The sequence below is a fragment of the Balaenoptera acutorostrata genome, chromosome 2 (genome assembly GCF_949987535.1).
Source record: "Balaenoptera acutorostrata chromosome 2, mBalAcu1.1, whole genome shotgun sequence".
NCBI classification, from domain to species: Eukaryota; Metazoa; Chordata; class Mammalia; order Artiodactyla; family Balaenopteridae; genus Balaenoptera; species Balaenoptera acutorostrata.
The window spans coordinates 58,784,485-58,807,021 of NC_080065.1; the positions used below are offsets into that span (position 1 = coordinate 58,784,485).

The 22,537-nt window shown below is 36.5% G+C and overlaps 2 protein-coding genes across 8 annotated transcripts in view; one reads left to right on the forward strand and one right to left on the reverse strand.

The window, feature by feature from the left end:
- The window catches only part of CDK7 (cyclin dependent kinase 7), a 35,122-nt gene extending 20,995 nt beyond the window's left edge, over positions 1-14,127 (forward strand). For 2 of the 5 annotated variants that reach the window (XM_057540252.1, XM_057540250.1), the window contains 4 exons: positions 905-991; positions 4,574-4,723; positions 6,785-6,932; positions 10,261-11,765. In XM_057540252.1, coding sequence (XP_057396235.1) covers positions 905-991; positions 4,574-4,723; positions 6,785-6,932; positions 10,261-10,331 — 456 coding nt within the window. In that variant the 3' untranslated portion in view covers positions 10,332-11,765. Of the gene's footprint in view, positions 1-904; positions 992-4,573; positions 4,724-6,784; positions 6,933-7,342; positions 8,343-10,260; positions 11,766-12,822 lie in introns of those variants that run through there. The other 3 variants (XM_007175985.2, XM_007175984.2, XM_057540251.1) reach the window with 2 other exon arrangements.
- Positions 11,749-22,537, reverse strand: part of CCDC125 (coiled-coil domain containing 125) — a 32,898-nt gene continuing 22,109 nt past the window's right edge. For all 3 annotated transcript variants that reach the window (XM_007175982.3, XM_057540249.1, XM_057540248.1), the window contains 5 exons: positions 20,659-20,774; positions 18,386-18,493; positions 17,074-17,248; positions 13,057-13,187; positions 11,749-12,209 (listed from right to left, as the gene is read on the reverse strand). In XM_007175982.3, coding sequence (XP_007176044.2) covers positions 11,901-12,209; positions 13,057-13,187; positions 17,074-17,248; positions 18,386-18,493; positions 20,659-20,774 — 839 coding nt within the window. In that variant the 3' untranslated portion in view covers positions 11,749-11,900. The remainder of the gene's footprint in view (positions 12,210-13,056; positions 13,188-17,073; positions 17,249-18,385; positions 18,494-20,658; positions 20,775-22,537) is intronic.

The following is a 22,537-nucleotide window of genomic DNA, read 5'->3' on the forward strand; positions in this document are numbered from 1 at the left end:
CTTTCCAGTGCAGGGGACGTGGGTTCGATCCCTGGTCAGGGGAACTAAGATCCCACATGCTGCGGGGCAACTGGGCCCGTGAGCCACAATTACTGAGCCTGCGCATCTGGAGCCTGTGCTCCGCAACAAGAGAGGCCACGATAGTGAGAGGCCCGCGCACCGCGATGAAGAGTGGCCCCCGCTTGCCGCAACTAGAGAAAGCCCTCGCACAGAAACGAAGACCCAACACAGCCAAAAATAAATAAATAAATAAATAAATAAATAAAGGAGTTCCTTTAAAAAAAAAAAAAAAGTTGGCCAGTATACCTCTTCAAAGAAAGAATTTGCCAAGAGATTGTTTAAATAATATTGGAATAGAGATGTGTTCTCTTGCCTCCCAGCCTTTGCACCTGCCCTTTTGTTAGGATAGTTTTCTTCTTCCATCTTAGACTTTTCTTCCGGCAACTCTCATCTTTATCTGTCAACTTTCATGGCCACTTCCTGTAGGAAGCCTTCCCTCACCTGTCCACAGAGTGGGTTAGGTGATGTTCCCATATGGGCTAGGATCCTATCCTGTGCTCTCACTGAACACATCATCTTGTAAATGCCACTTTACTGGTATCATCGTTGTTCACCATGTCTACCCCAGGGGAGAGCAGGGACTGTCTTGTTCCCTTGTTTAAATGCCTAGGGCTTAGTACAGTGCCTCTTACATGGTAAGTGTTTATTAAAGATGTGAGGTGTGAATCACATGGACAGTGTGGTACTCTTTACTTGGATAGCAATGGCAGGATCTAATGCCGTATCCAGTATGCCTCAGACTAAATTTTTGTTTAGTGTTTCTTATTAAATTAAATTTATAGTATTATTTGTGTAACAGCTATCAAAAACCATCTTGAAGTGGCTGCCTCTCACTTTCTTTCAGGTTCCTTTTTTGCCAGGAGATTCAGACCTTGATCAACTAACAAGAATATTTGAAACTTTGGGCACACCAACTGAAGAACAGTGGCCTGTAAGCCTTCATACATGTTCTTTGAAATTTAGTTAGAATTCTGTATAGTGTATAACGTGAATATTACTTAAAGAAATGTACTAATTGTCTTAATTTATTAGTAATATATACTCATTGCAAAAGTTATACAAAGTAAAAGTTAAAATTATGATATACCATCCAGCCTTCTGTATACTTATAGCCCTCCCCCATCCCAGTAATTCCCATTCCAGGGTTAATCACTCTTATTTTGTTGTAAAGCCTTGCTATGAGGATGCACACACAAACACATACGCACATATAGACATATAGAGTTGCTTTTTCTTTTGTTCTTTAGCAAAAATGGGATCACACCATACAAATTTTTTTTGCAACCAACTTGCTTTTTACTTAATATTATTGACGTTTTCCTTTTTAAGCCATATAATATTTAATTTTATGGATGTTCCATGTTAGTTTATCAATATCTTGATGGATTTGGGTGTATTTATTGAATTTTCGCTAACACAATAAAGATTTTTTAGTATTATAATTTTGTTGTTGTTGTTGGCCATGCTGCATGGCTTGCGGGATCTCAACTCCCCAACCAGGGATTGAACCTGGGCCACAGCAGTGGAAGCCCAGAATCCTAACCACTAAGCCACCAGGGATCTCCCTATTATTTATTTTTAAACCATTACGTGTCTATGAAAAAGAAATACTAAATCTGTGATAAAATTTAAAACAATATAAATTGCTAAATTTTATATATTACAGTTCAGTGAAATTCTCACTTGTTCATTCTTTTTTCTTATTTATTTATGTATGTATGTATGTATGGCTGTGTTGGGTCTTCATTGCTGTGCGCGGGCTTTCTCTAGTTGTGGCGAGTGGGGGCTACTCTTCGTTGCGGTGCGCGGGCTTCTCATTGCGGTGGCTTCTCTTATGGAGCACAGGCTCTAGGCGCATGGGCTTCAGTAGTTGTGGCTCGCAGGCTTAGTTGCTCTGCGGTATGTGAGGTCTTCCTGGACCAGGGATTGAACCCACGTCCCCTGCATTGGCAGGCGGATTCTTAACCACTGCACCACCAGGGAAGTCCCCATTTGTTCATTCTTAAATTATAATTGAAGACCTTTTTATTTTCCTTTCTGTTATAGCCTCATCTTCTGGGGGGAAAATAAATACTAGAAAAGAGAAATTTTGATCAGTCTCTTTATCGTCTGGTTAAAACTGTAATGAAATTATCTGAAACTGAAATTAAGGAGTTTATTTTGTGCTGTTACTTCCTCAACTTTCTAACTGAAAGTTGGCTGTATGTTCTAATTGTGAAACATGCTCTCATAGCTTTCATTTATTGAACACTTACTGTATGCCATTAATGGTAGGGTTTCATAAATTATATTTAATTCTCCCAGCAATCCTATTAAGGTAGGTACTGTATTCCCATTTTACAGATGAGACAACTGAGGTTTAGTGAGATTAAGTAACTTGCCTGAAGCTACCCAGTGTCAGAGCTAGGACTGCAGTCTGGGTCTTAGTGACTCCAGAGCCATGTTCATAATATTTATTCTGTACTATTTGACATGATTTTCTAAATAATAGTTGCTTACTGATGTTTTCCGTGGATTTTAAAAAATTCTTATTTTGATTTACATGCAGAAGGAAATAATACAGATATATCCCTTGCACCCTTTACCCAGCTTCCCACAGTGGTAACATCTTGCAAAGTTAGGATAAAAATCACAACCAGCATGCTGACATTGATACAGTTAATATACAGGACATCACCACAAAGAGCCCTTTTACAGTCATACCCACTTTCATTCCACTCCTACCCCTTCCTTAACCTCTGGTAATCACTAATATGTTCTCCATTTTTATAACTTTGTCATTTCAAGAATGTTATAAATGGAGTCATATAATATGTAAGCTTTAGGGATTGATTTTTTTTCACATTCAACATAATTCTCTGGCGATTCATCCAGATTGTTGTGTGTATCAATAAGTCATTCCTTTTTATTGATGAGTGATATGAATGTACCACAGTTTGTCTTAACTGTTCACTCATTGAAGCATATCTGCATTGTTTCCAGTTTGGGGCTATTACAAATAAAACTATTATAAACATGCATGTACAAGGGAATTCCCTGGTGGTCCAGTGGTTAGAACTCTGTACTCTCACTGCCGAGGGCCCAGGTTCCATCCCTGGTCGGGGAACTAACATCCCACAAGCTGCACGGCCAAAAAAAAAAAAAAAATGCACATATAGGCTTTTGTGTAAGCATAAACATTTATTTCTACAGGACAGATGACCAGGAGTGCAGTTGCTGAGTCATGGGTTGCACATTTAGCTTAAGAAACTGCCAAACTGCTTTCCAAAGGGGCTGTACCATTTTCTGTTCTCACCAGCAATATATGAGTAATCCATTTTCTCTGCATCCTCTCTAGAATTTGGTGTTGTCACTTTTTTACTTTAAGCATTCTGAGGGATTTTCTCTTCCCTAATGACTAATGAATGGTGTTGAATATCTTTTCATGTACTTATTTGTCATCTGTATAGCTTTAATGAAATGTCTCTTCATGTCTTTTCCTTGTTTTTTAATTGGATTGTTTGTACTTCGGCTGAGTATTGAGCACTTTATATATTTGAGATACTCGTCCTTTGATTGTATATGTGGTTTGCAAATTTTCTCTTACACTGTAGTTTGTCTTTTCATCCTCTTCACAGTGTTTCCAGAGTAAAAGTTTTTAATTTTGATCAAGTCTGTTTTTATCAGTTTTTCTTTTTATGAATAATGCTTTTGATGTCAAGTCAAAGAAGTCTTGTCCTAACAAAAAGATATTCCTGATGATTTTCTTTTTCCTGTAAGTTTCATAGTTTTACATTTAACATTTAAGTCTGTGATCCTTTTTGAGTTAATTTTTATATGAGGTGTGAGATTAAAAATGTCTTTGGAGGGGACGGTGCTGTTTATGATACCTCTCCCTCTGCCAGTACCACAGTCTTAAGTAAGTAGCTGTATATTAAGTCTTGATATCAGGTAGACGGATTCCTCCCACTTGCTGTTCTTTTTCAAAGTTGTTTTAGCTATTTTAGTTCTTTTTCCTTTCCATATGAATTTTAGAATAACCTGTCTATATCTATAATAATTTTGCCAGAATTTTGGTAAGAATTGCATTAAACCTGTATACCAATTTGAGGAGAATAGACATCCTTATGGTGTTGAATCTTCCAATACACGAACATGATAGGTCTCACCATTTATTTAGAGCTTTGATTTATTTCATCAGTGTTGTATAGCTTTCAGTATATGAGTCCTACACATGTTTAGTTAGATTTTCACCAGAGCATTCCATCATTCTTTTTGAGTGATTCTAAATGGCATTGTTCTTCATTTCAGTGTCCACGTGTTCTTTGCTAGTATGGAGAACTACTGTTGATTTTTTTATGTTTGCCTTCCTGTAACCTTGTCTGCTCACTAGTTGTAGGAGTTTTTTAATAGATTTCTTGAGGTTTTCTACATAGGTCCTCATATCATCCGTATGACAGTTTATTTATTCATTTGAGATCTACATGCCTTTCAATCCTTTACTTAAGTTTGAATTATAAAAATATTTTTACAGGACATGTGTAGTCTTCCAGATTTCGTGACATTTAAGAGTTTCCCTGGAATCCCGTTACAGCATATCTTCATTGCAGCAGGAGATGACTTGCTAGATCTTATACAAGGCTTATTCTTATTTAATCCGTGTACTCGAATTACAGCCACACAGGTATTTTAGCATATCTTTAGAATTTCTTAAGATTTTCTAACATTCTTTAGATACTGAAAAGATATGTTTCTGTTTTGTTTTAAGGAGTAACAAATTTTATTTTTTCCCTAAGCTACAAGCACTGTTCAGACTGGTATTAAATTATATGATGCACACAAGTACAGGAGGGTTTATTCTTGCTTAAAAACATATAAATACATTTCTATTTCATAATTAATTTGCTTTCAAATAGTTCACTAGAGAGGAAAAAAAAGGTTTTTGTATTTGTTACAGCACTGGTATATTTCAGTTAAACTCGTATGTATTAACTAAAATTTTGTACTAAAATCAATGCCAAAAGTGTTTTGTTTTTTCCCCATATAATGCAGTTCAAATATGCATTCTGGTCATTGTCACAGTCAGAAAGTGATAATAGGGAGAAAATGGTATAGTCTGATACAACTGTATACTTATAAGAGATTGAAAGGTATTCTAAACAGAAAAACACTGAAACTGAGTTATTTAAAGGAAATAAGAATCAAACTCAAGAAAAATGTGGAAGACCAAGAATATCTGCTCTTATAAAAGAAGAGAGAAATGTTATCCAACACAAAAATATAAGACCTATAGATTTGAAAAGGTTTCTTTTCTTTGTTTTAAAAACAAGCACACAAAACTGGGGCAGGGACAGGCAATGCAAAAACGCAACACGATACAATGATTTGCCTTCATAAAGGAAGAGACCAATTGAAATGTCACAAATCTTCATATCTCACAAAACATATTAATGTACAATATATGAGGGATACAAAGTGGATTTTTTTCGCTTAAGTTTATTGCAGACTATCAAATCATTGTTTAATGCATTTGCTTGTACAAGCCTTCTCTTTGTAGCAGTACATGCCACATTAATACATATATACTAGATATTTTACCATTGGAATTACTCTTCTAATTTCAAACAAGTAACTCATTTTTACCTTTTCACTCATGCATATATGCATATCATCTCCATCATAAGAAACTTGAGACCAGGTCAGATTATCTAGAAAGTTGTTTTCATTAATAGTAAAACTCAAAATATATAGAAAAATACTAGTTGTGATGACTTATTGGGGTTGTATTTTGATAGAATGAATTTCTTTAATGGGTTTTGGCTTGTAGATATCTAAAAGTTGGAATGAGATACTCTTCTTAGATCTCTTTGTAGCTCAAAATTAGTTTAATTTACTTATGGAACTGCTATGATTTGGAAGTAATATTTTATAAATGCAACTCTTCTGAAGTAAGAAATCTCTAAATTATTACTGCAAATAATATTATGTTGGCAAGTAGGGGGAGGTATGCTTGACAAATTTATATGACTTCTTTTTGTTCATAAGAGAATTATCCAAAAGGAAATACCTTTAATTATTGTGGCTATTGAACAGTACTGTGATGCAGATAAAGTATGAACTTGACAACTTTGTCATCTAGAATAAAACTGTTTTTATTGGAATTTTGGAACTAAGTAAAAATATCATATTATAGAACATTGGACTGGTAGTAAATAGAAGTAACCTTGGGCAAGTCCTTCCAAGTAAAATTTCTATTAATTTGTAGTGGATTGTTGGATTTTAATCCATTGTTTCCAACCTATCGCATCTTTTTAAAAGCTTTATTTTTAAGAATTTATGTGATTTGGAATTTGAATACATATAGATGTGACGAATAAACTTGGAAGTTCTTTTTAAGCAAGTCTCTGTGTTTTGAACTACAGAGACTGTAATGTGTAGAGAGATGAATTTTACAATATCTTACTAAGGATATTTTGTACTTAGTATAGGCTATTTAATTGTGGAAAAATTTGAAGGTAGTGTCTTTTTCTTATAGTAATGGAATTATCAGTCAATCTTAGGCTGCTAGATGTTTATTTGTAGTAATCTGCATGTCCAAATACTTGAAATTAAGTTTGCTTGGGGAGGGGGTGTATTCACATAGTATTTTTAATGCTCCTTACAATTTTGGAGGTTAGCTTTTCTTAAACACAGTTCAGATATTCACTTAAAACCTTACTTTCTCTGGTATCTTTTCTTCTGAAAGGCATTGAAAACTAAGTATTTCAGTAATCGGCCAGGGCCAACACCTGGATGTCAGCTGCCAAGACCAAACTGTCCAGTGGATGCTTTAAAGGAGCAGTCCAATCCAGCGATGGCAACAAAACGGAAGAGAACAGAGGCCTTGGAACAAGGTAAAACTCTCATTTTCACAAGAAATGAATTCAGAAAACTCCAGATAGCTAATATATAGCTAGTGACTGAAGGGAAGCTAAGAAATGTAGACTGTGAGCTGTTTACTTGTATAAATTTAAATTGGATAAAGTGGAGTGGAGTGTTTTAGCTATGTTTACTTCCATTGAGAATACTTACATCATGCTTTTTAAAAGGACATGGGCACTTCTGAGTATACCTCAGAGTTACAAGTACTACTATCCATGTGCACCCTACTCTTTTCATAAATTCCTACTGGTACACTGTATGCTTAATGTTTAACTAGTGCTATTGGAAAATCAAAGCGAGTAAAAATAGAGGTAGTTGGAATGCAATGACTGGTTAAAATTGCTATAAGATTGAATGTAAACAACCTCATTTTTCCCCCCAGGAGGATTACCCAAGAAGCTAATTTTTTAGTTACAGAGAACACTGGACAGTATTATACTACTGAAGGAGATAGTGAAAAAGGCAAAATAGTAAACATTAATTAAATGCTTTAAAAGAAATTTGTAAATATTCTATACATGTAAAATATGTAAAACTGGGTTATTTTATTAAATGTATTTTAAAACAAACTTAATTCTGATTTTTCTGATTAGAGTGCAACAGTAAGATAAGTTTAATTCTCTGAAATGTAGAGTTGAAAATGCATTTAAGGAACTCTTAATAAAAATAACTATCAGTTATTTTAGTGATCTGGCCCATATAGCATTACAGATTTGTAGTAAAGGGGGTATTATTTAAAAATAGAAAGATAGTAGTAATATACCAAATACCTGCTACCCTGACTTAACATATGTTAATATACTAAATAGGAAAAAAAAAAAATTACAGATAAAATTGAGCTCCCTTTAATACATCATTCCATTTTATTTTTTCCTTTTTACCCTCCCCAAAAGAGAATGACTCTCAGGAAATGAGTGTGTCCTTCCATGATTTTACACTGCTATTTTATAAGAATGCATGTAGTAGTATACAGTACTGTTTTGGGTCTCAGAATTTCAGTGGTAGACGGTACATCTCATACAGCATTTTTATTCTTACTCAAAACTTTAAAACTTAGTTCCTCGTCCTGTAGGTCAGTTACCTCTCATGGCTCAACTGTGTTTTTTTTGCATAGGCCAATATCAAGGTGTCAGTTGGACTCTGGGCTCTTCTCTGAGGCTCTAGGGAAGAATCTGCTTCCGAGTTCATACAGTTTATGCCATTTTAATGCACATGCCTCCTTATCCTTGCTGGTTGTCGGCCAGGGGCCTCTCTTAGCTTCTTAAGGCAGTCCACTTGCCTTGTTGCATGTCACTCTCCATCTGCAAACCGGCAACAGTGTCAAATCTGTCTGGCTTCCTCATCTGCTGCCAAGAGAGAAAATTCTGCCTTTTTTTTTTTTTTTTTTTTTTTAAGGACTCACCTGATAAATGATGTCAGCTTACTAAGGGCTTAATTATACATCTTAAAAATCCCTTCATAGCAGTTCCTAGATTAGTGCTTGAATAATCGGGACAGGAATCATGAGAGGGCCATCTTTAGAATTCTGTCACATGGACATTTAGGTTATTTAAAAAGGATTGTTTATATGCACATGCAAGCGTTTCTCTAATGTACATACTTAGAATTGTAATCGTGAGGTCATAGTGTGTATTTTCAATTAGTGTTGATATTGCTATATTTCTCCAAAGTAGTTGTATCAGTTTACACCCCCAGTAGCTGTTCAGTAGTTCTTAAAAATGAAGAAGCCCCTTACCTTACACTGTATACAGAAACTAACCAAAATATATCAAAGACCTAAACACCAGGCCTAAAACTGTAAAAATTCTTAGAAAATAACATAGAGGGAAAGCTTCGTGACATCAGATTTGGCAGGGACTTCCTGGATATGACCCCAAAAAGCACAGGCAACAAAAGTAAAAAATAGACCATTTGGACTATATCAAAATTAAAAGCTTGTGTGCATCAAAGGAACATAATCAATAGAATGAAAAGGCAACCCATGGAATGAGAGAAAATATTTGCAAATCATGTATCTGATAAGGGGTTCATATCCAGAATATGTGAATATATGTTGTTATAGCTCAACAACAACAAAATCCAAATAAAAAATGGGCAAAGGACTTAAAATAGACATTTCACCAAAGATGATATAGAAATGGCCCAAAAAGCCCATGAAAAGATGCCCAACATCACTAATCATTAGGGAAATGCAAGTCAAAACCACAGTGAGATTACCACCTTATACCTATTAGGATGGCTACTACCAAAAAAACCCCAGAAAATAACAAGTGTTAGTGAGCATGTGGAGAAATTGGGACCCTTGTAAACTATTGGTGGGAATGTATAAAAACAGTGCAGCAGCTGTGGGAAACTGTGGTGTTTCCTCAGAAAATTTAAAATGGAATTAACATATGATCCAGCAGCTTCACTTCTGAGTATATACACAAAAAAATTGAATGTGAGATCCCAAATGTATGCATATGTTAACCTTTATGTAAGAATCTATTTCACTTCATCATCTCTAGCATTCATAATGTTTGGGGTCTTTGCTAATTTGGTATCTCATTCTAATTTACTTTTCTTTGATTTCTACTGTGTTGCTAATCATATATAATCCGTCCTTTGTGAACTGTTGGTTCAGTTTTTTTTTAATACAATTTTTAAAGGTATTTTCCATTTAGTTATTACAAAATATCAGCTGTATTCCCCATGTTGTACAATACATCTTTGAGCCTATCTCACACCCTATAGTTTGTAGCCCCATTCCCCACCCCTATATGAACCCTCCCCCTGCAACCACTAGTTTGTTCTCTGTATTTGTGAGTCTGCTACTTTGTTGTTAAATTCACTAGTTTGTTGTATTTTTTTAGGTTCTACATATAAGTGATATCATGCAGTATTTGTCTCTGTGATTTATTTCACTTAGCATAATGCCCTCCAAGTCCATCCATGTTGCTGCAAATGGCAAAATTTCGTTCTTTGTTATGACTGAGTAGTATTCCACTGTATGTATATATACAACATCTTTATCCATCATCTGTTTATGGACACTTAGGTTGCTTCCATACCTTGGCAGTTGTGAATAACGCTGCTGTGAACATTGAGGTGCATGTATCTTTATGAATCAATGATTTTGGTTTTTTTGGATATATACCCAGGAGTGGAATTTTTGGGTCATGTGGTAGTTCTAGTTTTAGTTTTCTGAGAAACCTTCATACTGTTTTCCACAGTGGCTGCACCGGTTTACGTTCCCACCAACAGTGTATAAGGGTTCCCTTTTCTCCACATCCTCACCAACATTTGTTATTTGTGTTTTAGATGACAACCATTCTGACAGGTGTGAGGTGATGTCTCATTGTGGTTTTGATTGGCATTTCCCTGATGATTAGCAATGTTGAGCATCTTTTCATGTGCCTGTTGGCCATCTGCATTTCCTCTTTGGAAAAATATCTTTTCAAGACTTCTGCCCATTTTTTAATTGGGTTGTTTGTTTTTTTGATGTTGAGTTGTATGAGCTGTTTATGTATGTTGGACATTAATCCTTTATCATATCATTTGCAAATATTTTCTCCTGTTCAGTAGGTTGTCTTTTCATTTTGTTGGTTTCCTTTGCTGTGCAAAAGCTTTTAAGTTTAATTAGGTCCCATTTGTTTATTTTTGCTTTTGTTTCCTTTACTTGAAGAGACTGATTCAGATTCTTTGTCCATTTATCAATTTGAATATAAATTTTATCAATTTATTTGAGTTTGTTTTATATACACACATACTTCTTTCTAGTTTTTGTAATTTGATTTTTTTTACACTTCCCACTTTGGTATTATTAAATAATCCCAGATCCTTCCTTTCCCTACCTTTTATGTTAAATTATTATATATACTAGGTGTGTATGGTCTTTATCCGATTCTCATTGACCTGCTGTTACACTGTTTTAAATAATGTAGCTTTGTATTACCATCAGGACAATACATTTTTTTTTAATTTAATTTTTGTTTTATATTGGAGTATAGTTGATAGGATAATACATTTTAATATCTGGTTAACAGTAGATCCTCATTATTCCTTTTTTCAAAATGTATTTGCCAATTTTTCAGCTTTTATTATTAATGCCAACCAGTGCTGTTCCTTAACACAACTATAAATGGTTTATATTGTTACCTTATTATCCTACTGTTAGCTATCTAATTAAGTAGTAATTTCTTTTCACTAGAGATCATTTCACTAGAGATTAGATAAGTTTTATAACTGCTGACAAGGTAATGTACTTCCTTTGATATCATTGTGATGCTATTAATATAGTAATATTCCCGAAAGGTATTAAAGATTATTACTATGTAATATTTCTAGAAAGAGAAAATAATTTTAAATGGCCTAAAATTCAGCGTCAAAACCAAGAAGTTAATTCAGAGTGGCCTAAATGCCAGAATTCTGCATAGATCTGGCTACAGAATGTCACCACTCTGACAAAAAGGAAGCTATGAAATAGGTAACTAGCAATGACTTTGAATATATTGCTGCCGAAGTCCCACAATAATAACTTTTTTATTGAAGTGAAGGAAATTATTTTTAAACTTTGTATGGCAAATGAAAAATCCAGAAAAACACAAAACCAGATAAATGTATTCCAAAACTTAATATTCAGTCACTCCTGTTGTTGCTTGAGCCAAAGATCTCTCTAAGTCAATCTAAATAGTTAATTTTCTTATCAAAATCACTATTTGTTTTTAAGATGTTGGCAAATACTGAAAATTTCAAAAATATAGTAATGTAATTTATAAATGAAATATGTCAACACAGAATACTAATAAATTTCTTGTAGAGAACATTTATTTAAGCTGCTTCCCCAAATTTAGAAATACCCGGAAAACATACAACTTCTGAAGATGTAGCAACATTTACACGGTCTGTTTTCAAAGTCTTGATATAAACAGCTCTCAGTTCTAATTTCAGCTGGTTTGTCTTCAGTACATGATATTTGATGGCAAAGAATAGGATCTTTTAAGAGTTCTTGTGTAGTTTTGATCTGTTTGAAAGTGCTGAATTGAACAAATGCAGCCCACAGAATTAAAAATTTGAACACTTGAATGTACAGGATCACGTAAAACAGGGAATTCTGAAGTTTTCTGCCAGGGGTTTTTTAATGGAGAATTGTCTTTCATAGGATTTTTTCCTTTATTCTCTTTTGAGGTGGTGCCTTTGTCTTCCAAAGCCCGAGCAAGCATGTAACTAACTTTTCTTTGATGAGCCAAAGCTTCTTCTTTATCATTTAACTGCATGCACAGAAATTAAAAACGTACCAGTTAGTAAATCACAGAGTACAGAGCTATAGTCAGAAGTATTTCATGAAAATGTTCAATCTCCAATCTAAGCCAGTCAGTATGAATAAATCAATTAGGTGTCCACTGATTCCTAAGCATTAATGCTACATGTTACTGAGGATTTTTTTTTAAAGGAAAAATAGAAAACAGCGTTCTTTCTGTTGAAAAATTTTTTAAGTCATCTGATGAGAGAGGAGAAAGAAGAAAGTATATATTTACATGGTATGTGTGTATATGTGTATATATGTATATATAATACCAACATGTACTTACCTCTGTGAAAGAATGTTGAAGTTATTTATATAAAAATTGTTTTTATATTTTTATATGCAAATAAACTTTAATACTCTTCTATAGATAAGTATGTTCATATAACATGAGTTTCTTTGTATAGTCATCTATGAAATTGAGGATAACAGGACCGATTTCAGGGTTGTGGTAATGATTAAAGGATAGAATGCATGAGGAAGTTCCCTGAACACTTTAAAAATTCCTGAATATATAAGTCTTGTCATGAACTGTATATGTAACTGCAGATGACGGAGATGCCTGGACTTAATTTCAGGGAGCGTCCTCTTTTCAGAGGTGGAGCTTTAAAGCTGCACAGGAAGAACACGGATGGGAGAAGTGGGAAGCATGTGTGGGGTGTTTAAGGAGATGAAGATCATAATTCTGGAAAATGGTACCTGAAATGGGAACAGAGCATAAAAGTCAAGTATAGAGCGATAAAGAGTTGAATTAATAGGAAGGAAAAAGATAAGCTCATCCACAGCCTCTAACAAAAAGCAAAGATACTAACCAAATCTATTAGCATCTTAAAGACTTCCTGAGGATCATGCTGGTCATCAGTACTCTTAGAACTGTTTTCCAAAGGGAGCATACCCAACAGTTTCTGCCCTAAGGTCTTCTTACTCCTTTGTGATGGTAACCCTAAAATGGAACATGAAAATCCAGCTGAGACACAAAAAGACACTCACTGAAGTACTTCCAGAAAAAGAGGTAAGTGTGAACCAAGGCTAATTCATTCCTAAATCAGTCAGGACCTTGTCCTCTTCAGGTGACCTCTAGCACGAGTGAGTCAGGCAGCACAGTGCAGTGGGAAAGCAGACTTTAGAGCCAGGATGGCAAACGCAGGTGAGAGGCCACAGTGTGAGAACCCAGAGCAGCGCCCTGCCACTCTCATTGCTCAGCAGCTGCCCATGGGAGAATGCAGCCTGTGCTACCTGATAATCTCAGTCTTCCAAAGGAGCCAGCAATCCACATTTGCATGTGAAATCTCCCAGTGTGAAGGTGAGCCACCTGCCCACAATATTTGAGAACACTATTCACTCCCAACAAAACATGTCTGCAGACAGGTGGCCTCTGAACCATGCAAACTCTGCTTTAGAGCCAGAAAGACCTGGACTTGAATCCCCATTAACCACTTGCTAATGGTATCATGCTGGACAAGTTCTCTGAGCTGCATGTCCTCACTTCCAGAAGGAGAATAATAGTACCTATGCTCTACTGTTGGGTTGCTGTGCCATTAAACAATAGAGCACGGGCTGGGGGAAGGGAGTGGGCACTTAGTATTGAATGGGGGTACGGAGTTTGTTTGGGAAGATGAAAAAGTTCTGGAGATGGATGGTGGTGGTGATTATACAACAATGTGACTGGACTTCTTGCCGCTTAAAAATGGTTAAAATGGTTCTAAAGAACCCTAGGGGCAGGACAGGAATAAAGACGCAGACGTAGAGAATGGACTTGAGGACACGGGGAGGGGAAGGGTAAGCTGGGACGAAGTGAGAGAGTGGCGTGGACATATACACACTACCAAATGTAAAATAGACAGCTAGTGGGAAGCAGCTGCATAGCACAGGGAGATCAGCTCGGTGCTTTGTGACCACCTAGAGGGGTGGGATAGGGAGGGTGGGAGGGAGACACAAGAGGGAGGGGATATGGGGATATATGTATATGTGTAGCTGATTCACTTTGTTATAAAGCAGAAACTAACACACCATTGTAAAGCAATATACTCCAATAAAGATGTTAAAAAAAAATGTACCTACTTAAAAGAAAAAAGAATGGTAAGTTTTATGCATATTTTATCACAATTAAAAAAAAACAAAACAGTTGTGAAAGCACCTAGCCCAGCTACTGACATAACGCTTAAAGGTCCACATCCTGCAGTATGTACACTGATACTCTTCTTCATCCATAGAAAGGATGCAATTTGTAACAGAAAATAACAAAATGTATAGATTTATACAAAGAAAGTTTCAAGAATGTTTTTAGAATGCTCTGCAAATAGTCTAATGATCAGATAAAGTCTAAAGGGACAATTCCCTTTCCACCCAATCCTGATAAACCCCAGTGACTGGGCCGCACACCTGACCTTCTTCAATAGCAGCTGTGGCCAAGGGGAAAAGCCAGACAAGCTGACCAGCTCGCCAGTTCTGAGAGTGGATAAATCTGTCTCTATTTTCAAGCTAAAACAAACATGCTTACACGCTCTCTCTCGGAACTTGTCTAAGCAGCCATGTCAAGAAGAAAAGTTAACATAGTGTTAACCACAGATAAGAAAATGACCTGTAACAATCATCTTGTACCAGATTACTGAAGTATATTAAAATGAATCAAAGTCTTGTCACTAAGAAACTCACAAAGAGCTACTAAACCTTTTATGGACTTGTAAAGGCTTTTCAGAGATGAACTAGTTATTTTAAATTCTGCTTCCAGTCTCTCTCGGTACCTTAACGGAAAGCAAAGATTGGGAGCTGTACCTCTCAAATCATATTTTCTATGGAAAAGTTCCTGAATTCTGGAAAAAGCTAAGAAAGGCAGGAATTCTGGAATATAAAGTGAGTACAAGTGCTGAACTGAATATGAAATCTACCGCTTCTTTCTCCCTACTCTTCTCTCTACCTTCCATCAAAACAAAATCAGATTTTCAAAGGGATTTGACTTCAGTTAACACAAAACACCTAGGCTGCCCTCTAAGAGTATACCTTTGAAAATTTTGCAATCCAGCTCCTATCAAGGGCCTCACTGAAAGAAGAGGTGCTTGAGGAAGATCACCTACACATTTATTGTTCACGGTAGAACTAGATATTCTTAATGTTTTCCACCAATTCCTCAAAGGCTAAGTACATTGGACTATGTTAGCTTATTCCCCTGGCAAATCACTTACCTTGACATTAAGGTTATACCTTTATCTTTTATCAAGGAATTATTATAGAAAACAGCCACGTAAATACTAATTTTTTATTTATTATAAGTGACTGTTGAGGACTTAGCCATTATATTTGCTCACTGGCCTCTGTAAATCTCATATCAGAAAACACCTTTAGAAGTTAATTTCAGTACAATGTGGAATGCCTGATTAAGAACGAACAAGAGTTGAGGAACATTATTTCCCCCCTTTTGCCCTGACTTCCACCTGACTCTAAATACATAGCTTTTGGGCTTCCCTGGTGGCGCAGTGGTTGAGAGTCCACCTGCCGGTGCAGGGGACACGGGTTCGAGCCCTGGTCTGGGAGGATCCCACATGCCGCGGAGCAACTAGGCCCGTGAGCCACAATTACTGAGCCTGCGCATCTGGAGCCTGTGCTCCGCAACAAGAGAGGCCACGATAGTGAGAGGCCCGCGCACCGCGATGAAGAGTGGCCCCCGCTTGCCACAACTAGAGAAAGCCCTCGCACAGAAACGAAGACCCAACACAGCCATAAATAAATAAATAAATAAATATTTAAAAAAAATAAAAATAAAAAAAATAAAAAATAAATACATAGCTTTTATAATCTGCTTTCACAGTTCTTGTTTACTTCTATTTTTATTATCCCTATAAGCTGTTTCTTAACACTTCAGCAAAGAGATGGGTAAAGTTTAGTTAATGAAGCTAAAATTCACAACACTTGACCCATATACTAATGCTAATATGCACTGTTTGAAAGGAGATATTTCAAACAAAATTAGGTATCTACTATTAAAAGTTTCATTTTTAATACTATAAGATTCTTACTGGTCCTAAATTCATCTGAAAATGAGAGATACTGGAACTAGGATTATAGATTTTGTCAAATTAAAAAAGATTTAGAAACAGGGTCATGTCAGAATTTGAATACTAAAAATTTACACTTCTTAATAAACTTCACTTTAATCTTTCTTGACTGATAAATGGTTTCAAATTGGAATTTTAAATTGAAGCCATATGAAGCCTACTGAATAATACAAATGAAAATTGAGATTGACCATTTAGAGGAACTAAAATTTCTAAAAAACAACAGCTACTTTGTTTACATTGGACAGTCTACATACTTCAATGGCAATTTATTCTCTCATGCCATTTTTATATATTTTGTTTACACTAATACCATAATGACTCCAAAATGGCCATGAACTTTTGATAGGCTTGTGAACCAAAACCTAAACCTTAACTTCTGTTTCACTTTTTATAAGAATATTTTATTAATTTGTCCAATTTAAGATTATTCCTCTACTGCTCAATGTCTCCTTCCAAAGTCACACATTTCAATAAAGTTTAATTAGATAGATAAATTTAATGTTGGGTTCCACTGTTGGGTTCTAGTGCTCTTATTATAAATTTTTTCCACTAAAAATCTCTACTAAAAAAGAGATTATCCTGTTATTTTATGGTTTCATCTGCGTAAGTAACACCCAGTGACTCCTTTTTTCCCATAGTTGTTACATTTTTAGATAAATCCTAACTATATGTGAAATTTCAATTATATTCACCATATTAACTGTGCTTAACTATGATTATAACCAAAAACAACTGAAATTACACCTGATTATTACCATTATAATTCATATTTACCATCATCTTTAAGGTGCTTCCAATTTGTCCCTTTTGTTGCTTTCTTACACATTTTATCCATTTGTGTCAATCTTAGTGCCTGGTCATTTTTCCTCATTAATTGTTGCTCAAATGCAATTCTGAATGCATCTGCCATTATGTAGGCTTCTTCTTTACTCTTCTGCAGAAGTTCCAACTGGTTTTGAAAGAAAGTTTGAGAGGTGTTGGAGGCAAAACCAGAACAATTCTTGCCTGAATGCTGAGTCAGATTAGCAAATGCAGTCTCCCTGCCTAGTAGGAGTCTTCTGCCTGCCCTTGATCTATTGCATCCACTTAATCTAATTAGTACATTAGTACATGCCATTCTCTTCTGCAGTAGCTGCCCACTCTGAACTAGATTACCAGGAGTTTCTCTTGTGCCTGTCAGTTCCCTGGTAATCCTACTCTTAGACCTCATTATCCTAGACGGGCCTTGTGTATGTCCTGCCCAGCGAGGAAGAAGGGAGGATGCCAATGGCTGCATTTCAGTTCTGCCTTGGGCCATGCCAGAAAATACCACTGAAAACAATTATGAATACCATCTTTCAGATACCTCCCACAGCTGACTCTGATCTTTGTAATCTTACGCTTTTCCTGATGAATTGCTAATGTTTAGCTGTTTGCTTTCATATATACTCTGAAGACTAAATTCCAAATCTTCAATAAAAACATTTTAAAAATTATGGTCCATACTGTATTTGTTGTTAAAGCCTAATTATAATGGCAGCTATCATTTGATTAAATGCCAGGCATGGCCCTGTGCTAAACATTATATGTCTACCGTTTTTTATTTTTCACAAAAACCCTCCAAACTAGTTATCAGCCTCCATTTAACATACGCGTCCAAAGCCACAAAGCTGGAAAATGATGGAGCTGAGATTCAAACCTAGGTCTGGCTGGCACAAAGGTTCCTTCCACTGTACCTTGCAGCTTTTCTAATAAGCTTCATGTTTATCTCTCGGCTAATCAGTGTTGCACATACTGGTGATTTTAAGCATGTGTGCCTTTTCCTCTAATATCTAGTAATTTTAGGGCCACGTATAGACAAAAGAAATATGAACTTAGGAAATATTAACTAAAACACAGGCAAACAACTTTTCATGGCTGCAATATCGTGCCAAGTCATGTAAACAAAATCCAGTTTATACATTAATGTTATCATTTAAAACTAAGGATAAGTTCCATAGCCAAAGACTACCAGATTAAGCTAATTATTACACACACTTCCATTTATTCTACTTTGTGTTAATGGAGAAGCAAAACCAAAGTTTTTACTGTTTTGATAACACAATACCTCCTGTTTGACCTGAAGGAGCATTTTCCGAGTAGATGCTGCCAGTCTGGCACAGGTACAGGGGCTCCCTCTGGGACCGTGACAAAGGCAGGCTCCCAGGACTGCAAGCTTTAAATCCAAAAGAATTATCTGTTACTAAGTGTCACATTGCTCAGCCGTACACAAACACGGGGCGCACACACAAACCCATGCACATTTTATTCAAGCACCTAATTCAAAGAAGCTGCAAAGGAAAACAAAAATAGGAAGCTGAGGCCATGATTGCAGGACCCAAGGGGAAATGAACTACAAATGAGGAGAGACTGCTATTACTTGGAACAAAAATACACAGGAATTCTGCATTCCTTCTGCTCACGCTCTGAAACCTTGCACTTGGTACCAGTTTCCTATACTTCCGAGTTCTTGGCAGGAACTAGACCTAACGAAGTAAATATAAACATCCACAATATGGATTTCCTGTGACTGGGTTTGGCCTTGCTACCCAGCGTTCATTACTGTCAGGTCCTGCCAGGAGAGATGCATGCTCAGAAACGATGAGTGAATTTTAAGGAAAACAATCATCCTGCCACTCCTAAAAAAATGGTCTCTGATCATGTAATAAATTCTTATATATTTCTTGGCCCAGCCACTGTTCTGGAATTGCATATGGCCCTGATCCTTCAAAACCTGTCTTTGGATCACAATGAAGAAATGAGTCCATGTGGGTCACTCCTGGTTGACCACTGTAGCCAGAAGAAAAGTAAGAACTGTTGTACTTTTTTTTAAAACCCATTTTGGCAACTAACCACAAGTTGCTTTCCCAAAATACTCCAACAGCTTCCAATTTAATGGAGGCGGTCTATGTAACATATTGTGCCGTATCTTTTAAAGTTTCATGTGGAACATACTACAAAATTATTGTCTAAGCTTCCTGCTGCTATAAATTTCACATGGACTGCCTTAAAATAGAATCTTAGTTTAGAGACTGTTTAGACAGGAAGATTCCACGGTCTCTCTTAATGTAAAGGCTATTTCAGAAAATTCCTTCTCGCATTAATGATAACTGTGAAGTACACAGTGAACTTTCAGTTGACTCAAGTGTACAAATGGCGGCTATGTGCAGATTGGTATCTTCCCTTTTCAACTTCCGGCTCCTGATAATTGTCCCTGCGAAAGTTGCCAAAAGCAACTTAAGACCTGGGTAGGGCCAATATAAACATGCAAGGTTTCTGCAAGGACCTCTGCATCCTAATTCTATGTCCTTACCTCAGTGCTCCTTCATCAACTGGCTCAGGGCCCTTCTTCTTGCCTGCCATAAAGTTACTTAGAGCCTACTCAAGATTATAATAAAGCACGCTTTTTCTGAACTTTCTCTCCGTTCAGTTTCTTTTATTTTTCTTTTTTTTGCTATTACACTAGTTTTCCACCCAGGCAGTAGAGCATGGTGATCAAAAGCACAGACTCTAAACTCTACCTGGGTGTAAATCCCAGCTCCACCACTTAGTAGCTTTGTGACTTTGGGCAAATCACTTAACACTTCTGTGCAAAAATTACCTCATTTGTAAAATAGGGATTTAATTATACTCACCTTATTTGGTAGTTGTGAGAAATTAAATGTGTTAATCTATGTGAAGCACTTAGAACAGTGCCTGGCACTTACTAAGGACTATGTATTTGCTATTATTAGTAGTAGTTGCTTTATTTGAAGTTCTATAATAAGTGAATGGCTACCCCTTCTCACTCCACTGGTATGCTCATTTCTCATGAGTCCCCAGGACACTTGTAAGCCATTTCACACCTCAGCAAGCAATTAGCAATGCATCAGCAGATCTTTGTCCTGGACCTGGCTCAACCCCAGAGTGACTGCATCACTTTGGGAAAGTAACTAAAACTATCTGAGCCTGAGTTTCCTCCTCTGTAAAATGGGGATAATACCTGCTTTGCAGCCCTCACAAGACCGTTACGAAGATCAGCTTAAAAAATGTGTGGGAAAGTACTCTGATGCAGTAAGCCTCTACCCAGGGAAGATACTACTAACATACTTTCTGCTAAAGCTGTAGAAAAAGGAAATAAAAGGGACAGGAAGTGGCTAGCACATCCCCTAATGTCCAAGAATGCTGTGCCTGAAAGGTATGGTACCAGCAAGGCTGAAGAGTGGACCTCGGCCTCTCTCACCCTCAGTCTCAAATTGATAAGTATGGTTCTGTCCTAGAAGTGGAGCTGATGGTGACAGCAGAAAGAAAATGGAAGTGGAAAATTTCCCTCCTACTAAACTTTCATACCTGCTTACCTACCTCAAGACCTGAAACCTCTGTAAAGCCGCTTGTGTCCTGGCACGTGTTTTCCTGAGCCATCTTCTGCTGTTTGATATCAAGCAGGGCGAGGGCCTCCAAATACTGTTGATTCAAAACTAGGAAGGGCCATGTAAGAAAGTGTTAGGAGGTCTAACCCCAGCCTCACCTAATCCAGTTAAACCAACACCACATACTCACTTATTCTAAGCAAGGGATATACAACTACCCACAAAATCTGTCTCCAACCAGAAAATCTGATAGACTAGTGGGTATCAAGTGAGTTAACACTAGATAAAATGTTATTTTTAATGCGGAAATAACTTTGCAACCAAAGTCTGGTCTTCATTTGCTCAAAGAAAATTTGTAGGCTTTTCAAAAAGAACATACAAAGGCTAATTATCCACACTGTGAGACGATCAGATGATGAAATCTCATATATTGTATTAATGTCAACTGTACCAGCTCTCCAAACTCTATCAGACTTTTGAGTTAAGAGTTTTCACAAGAGGCTCTCAACCCAAATATTTAGAACAAGAGGGGTCCTGCTATTTACTGGAAAGCAGAATAACAGTAACTTTCCCCCTCTTCTTGTAGGGTGGAAGGATAGGGAGGAAAGGACAGGAGTAGTGGTTATGAGCAACTTCTGTCCTGGCACCAACCTAACAAGGGGGAAATCACTATCTGCTCAAATCACTGGTGTGGAGAAGCATATCTGTGTGTGCAGTTCTCACCCAGGGCATTGCCACAGTTCACTTACTACACTATGTAAAGTGCCGCTCTCGGGCCCATGACCTGACTGAGCACTCATTTTACGCCTTTCAAGCCACCACTTTAAAATAGTTTCTGCTAGGAATTCCCTGGCGGTCCAGTGGTTAGGGCTCCGGGCTCTCACTGCCAGGGGCCCAGGTTTGATCCCTGGTCAGGGAACTAAGATCCCACATGCCACATGGTGTGGCCAAAAAAAAGACTTCTAAAAAGTTGGTACCACCTTAATACTCTTTCATTAACTTTTGTCATATAGTGACTCATTATATAAAAGATATGCTCTGTGTGTGTGTGTATATGCACATACATCTATAAATTTCAAGTTCTTAATGAGTCAAATGATATTTTGAAAAATATTTGTATTAGTGACAAAGTCACAGAAGACACTTTTATGAGAAAAAATTATGTTGAATAACTATACAATTTTATACTTTTCCTACTAGATTCCCAATAAACATACACCTACTCAGGTTCCTCAAACATCAGGTGCTCTACCATTTTGTTTACACTGAGTATAAAAGCTAAAGGATAAAGGGAGAATCAGGAGAAACTGCTTAATGGGTATAAGGTTTTATTTTGTAGTCATGGAAACGTTTTAGAACTAGATGTTTGTGTTATGAATTGTTCACTTTTAAATGGTTAATTTTAAGTTAAGTGAATTTCACCTCAAATTTTTTTTAAATTCGAAAACCTAACTGATCAAACCCACAGCCAACATCGTTCTCAATGGTGAAAAACTGAAACCATTTCCTCTAAGGTCAGGAACAAGACAAGGTTGCCCACTCTCACCACTATTACTCAACATAGTTTTGGAAGCTTTAGCCACAGCAATCAGAGAAGAAAAAGAAATAAAAGGAATCCAAATCAGAAAAGAAGTAAAACTGTCACTGTTTGCAGATGACATGACACTATACATAGAGAATCCTAAAGATGCTACCAGAAAACTACTAGAGCTAATCAATGAATCTGGTAGAATAGCAGGATACAAAATTAATGCACAGAAACCTCTTGCATTCCTATACACTAATGATGAAAAATCTGAAAGAGAAATTAAGGAAACACTCCCATTTACCATTGCAACAAAAAGAATAAAATACCCAGGAATAAACCTACC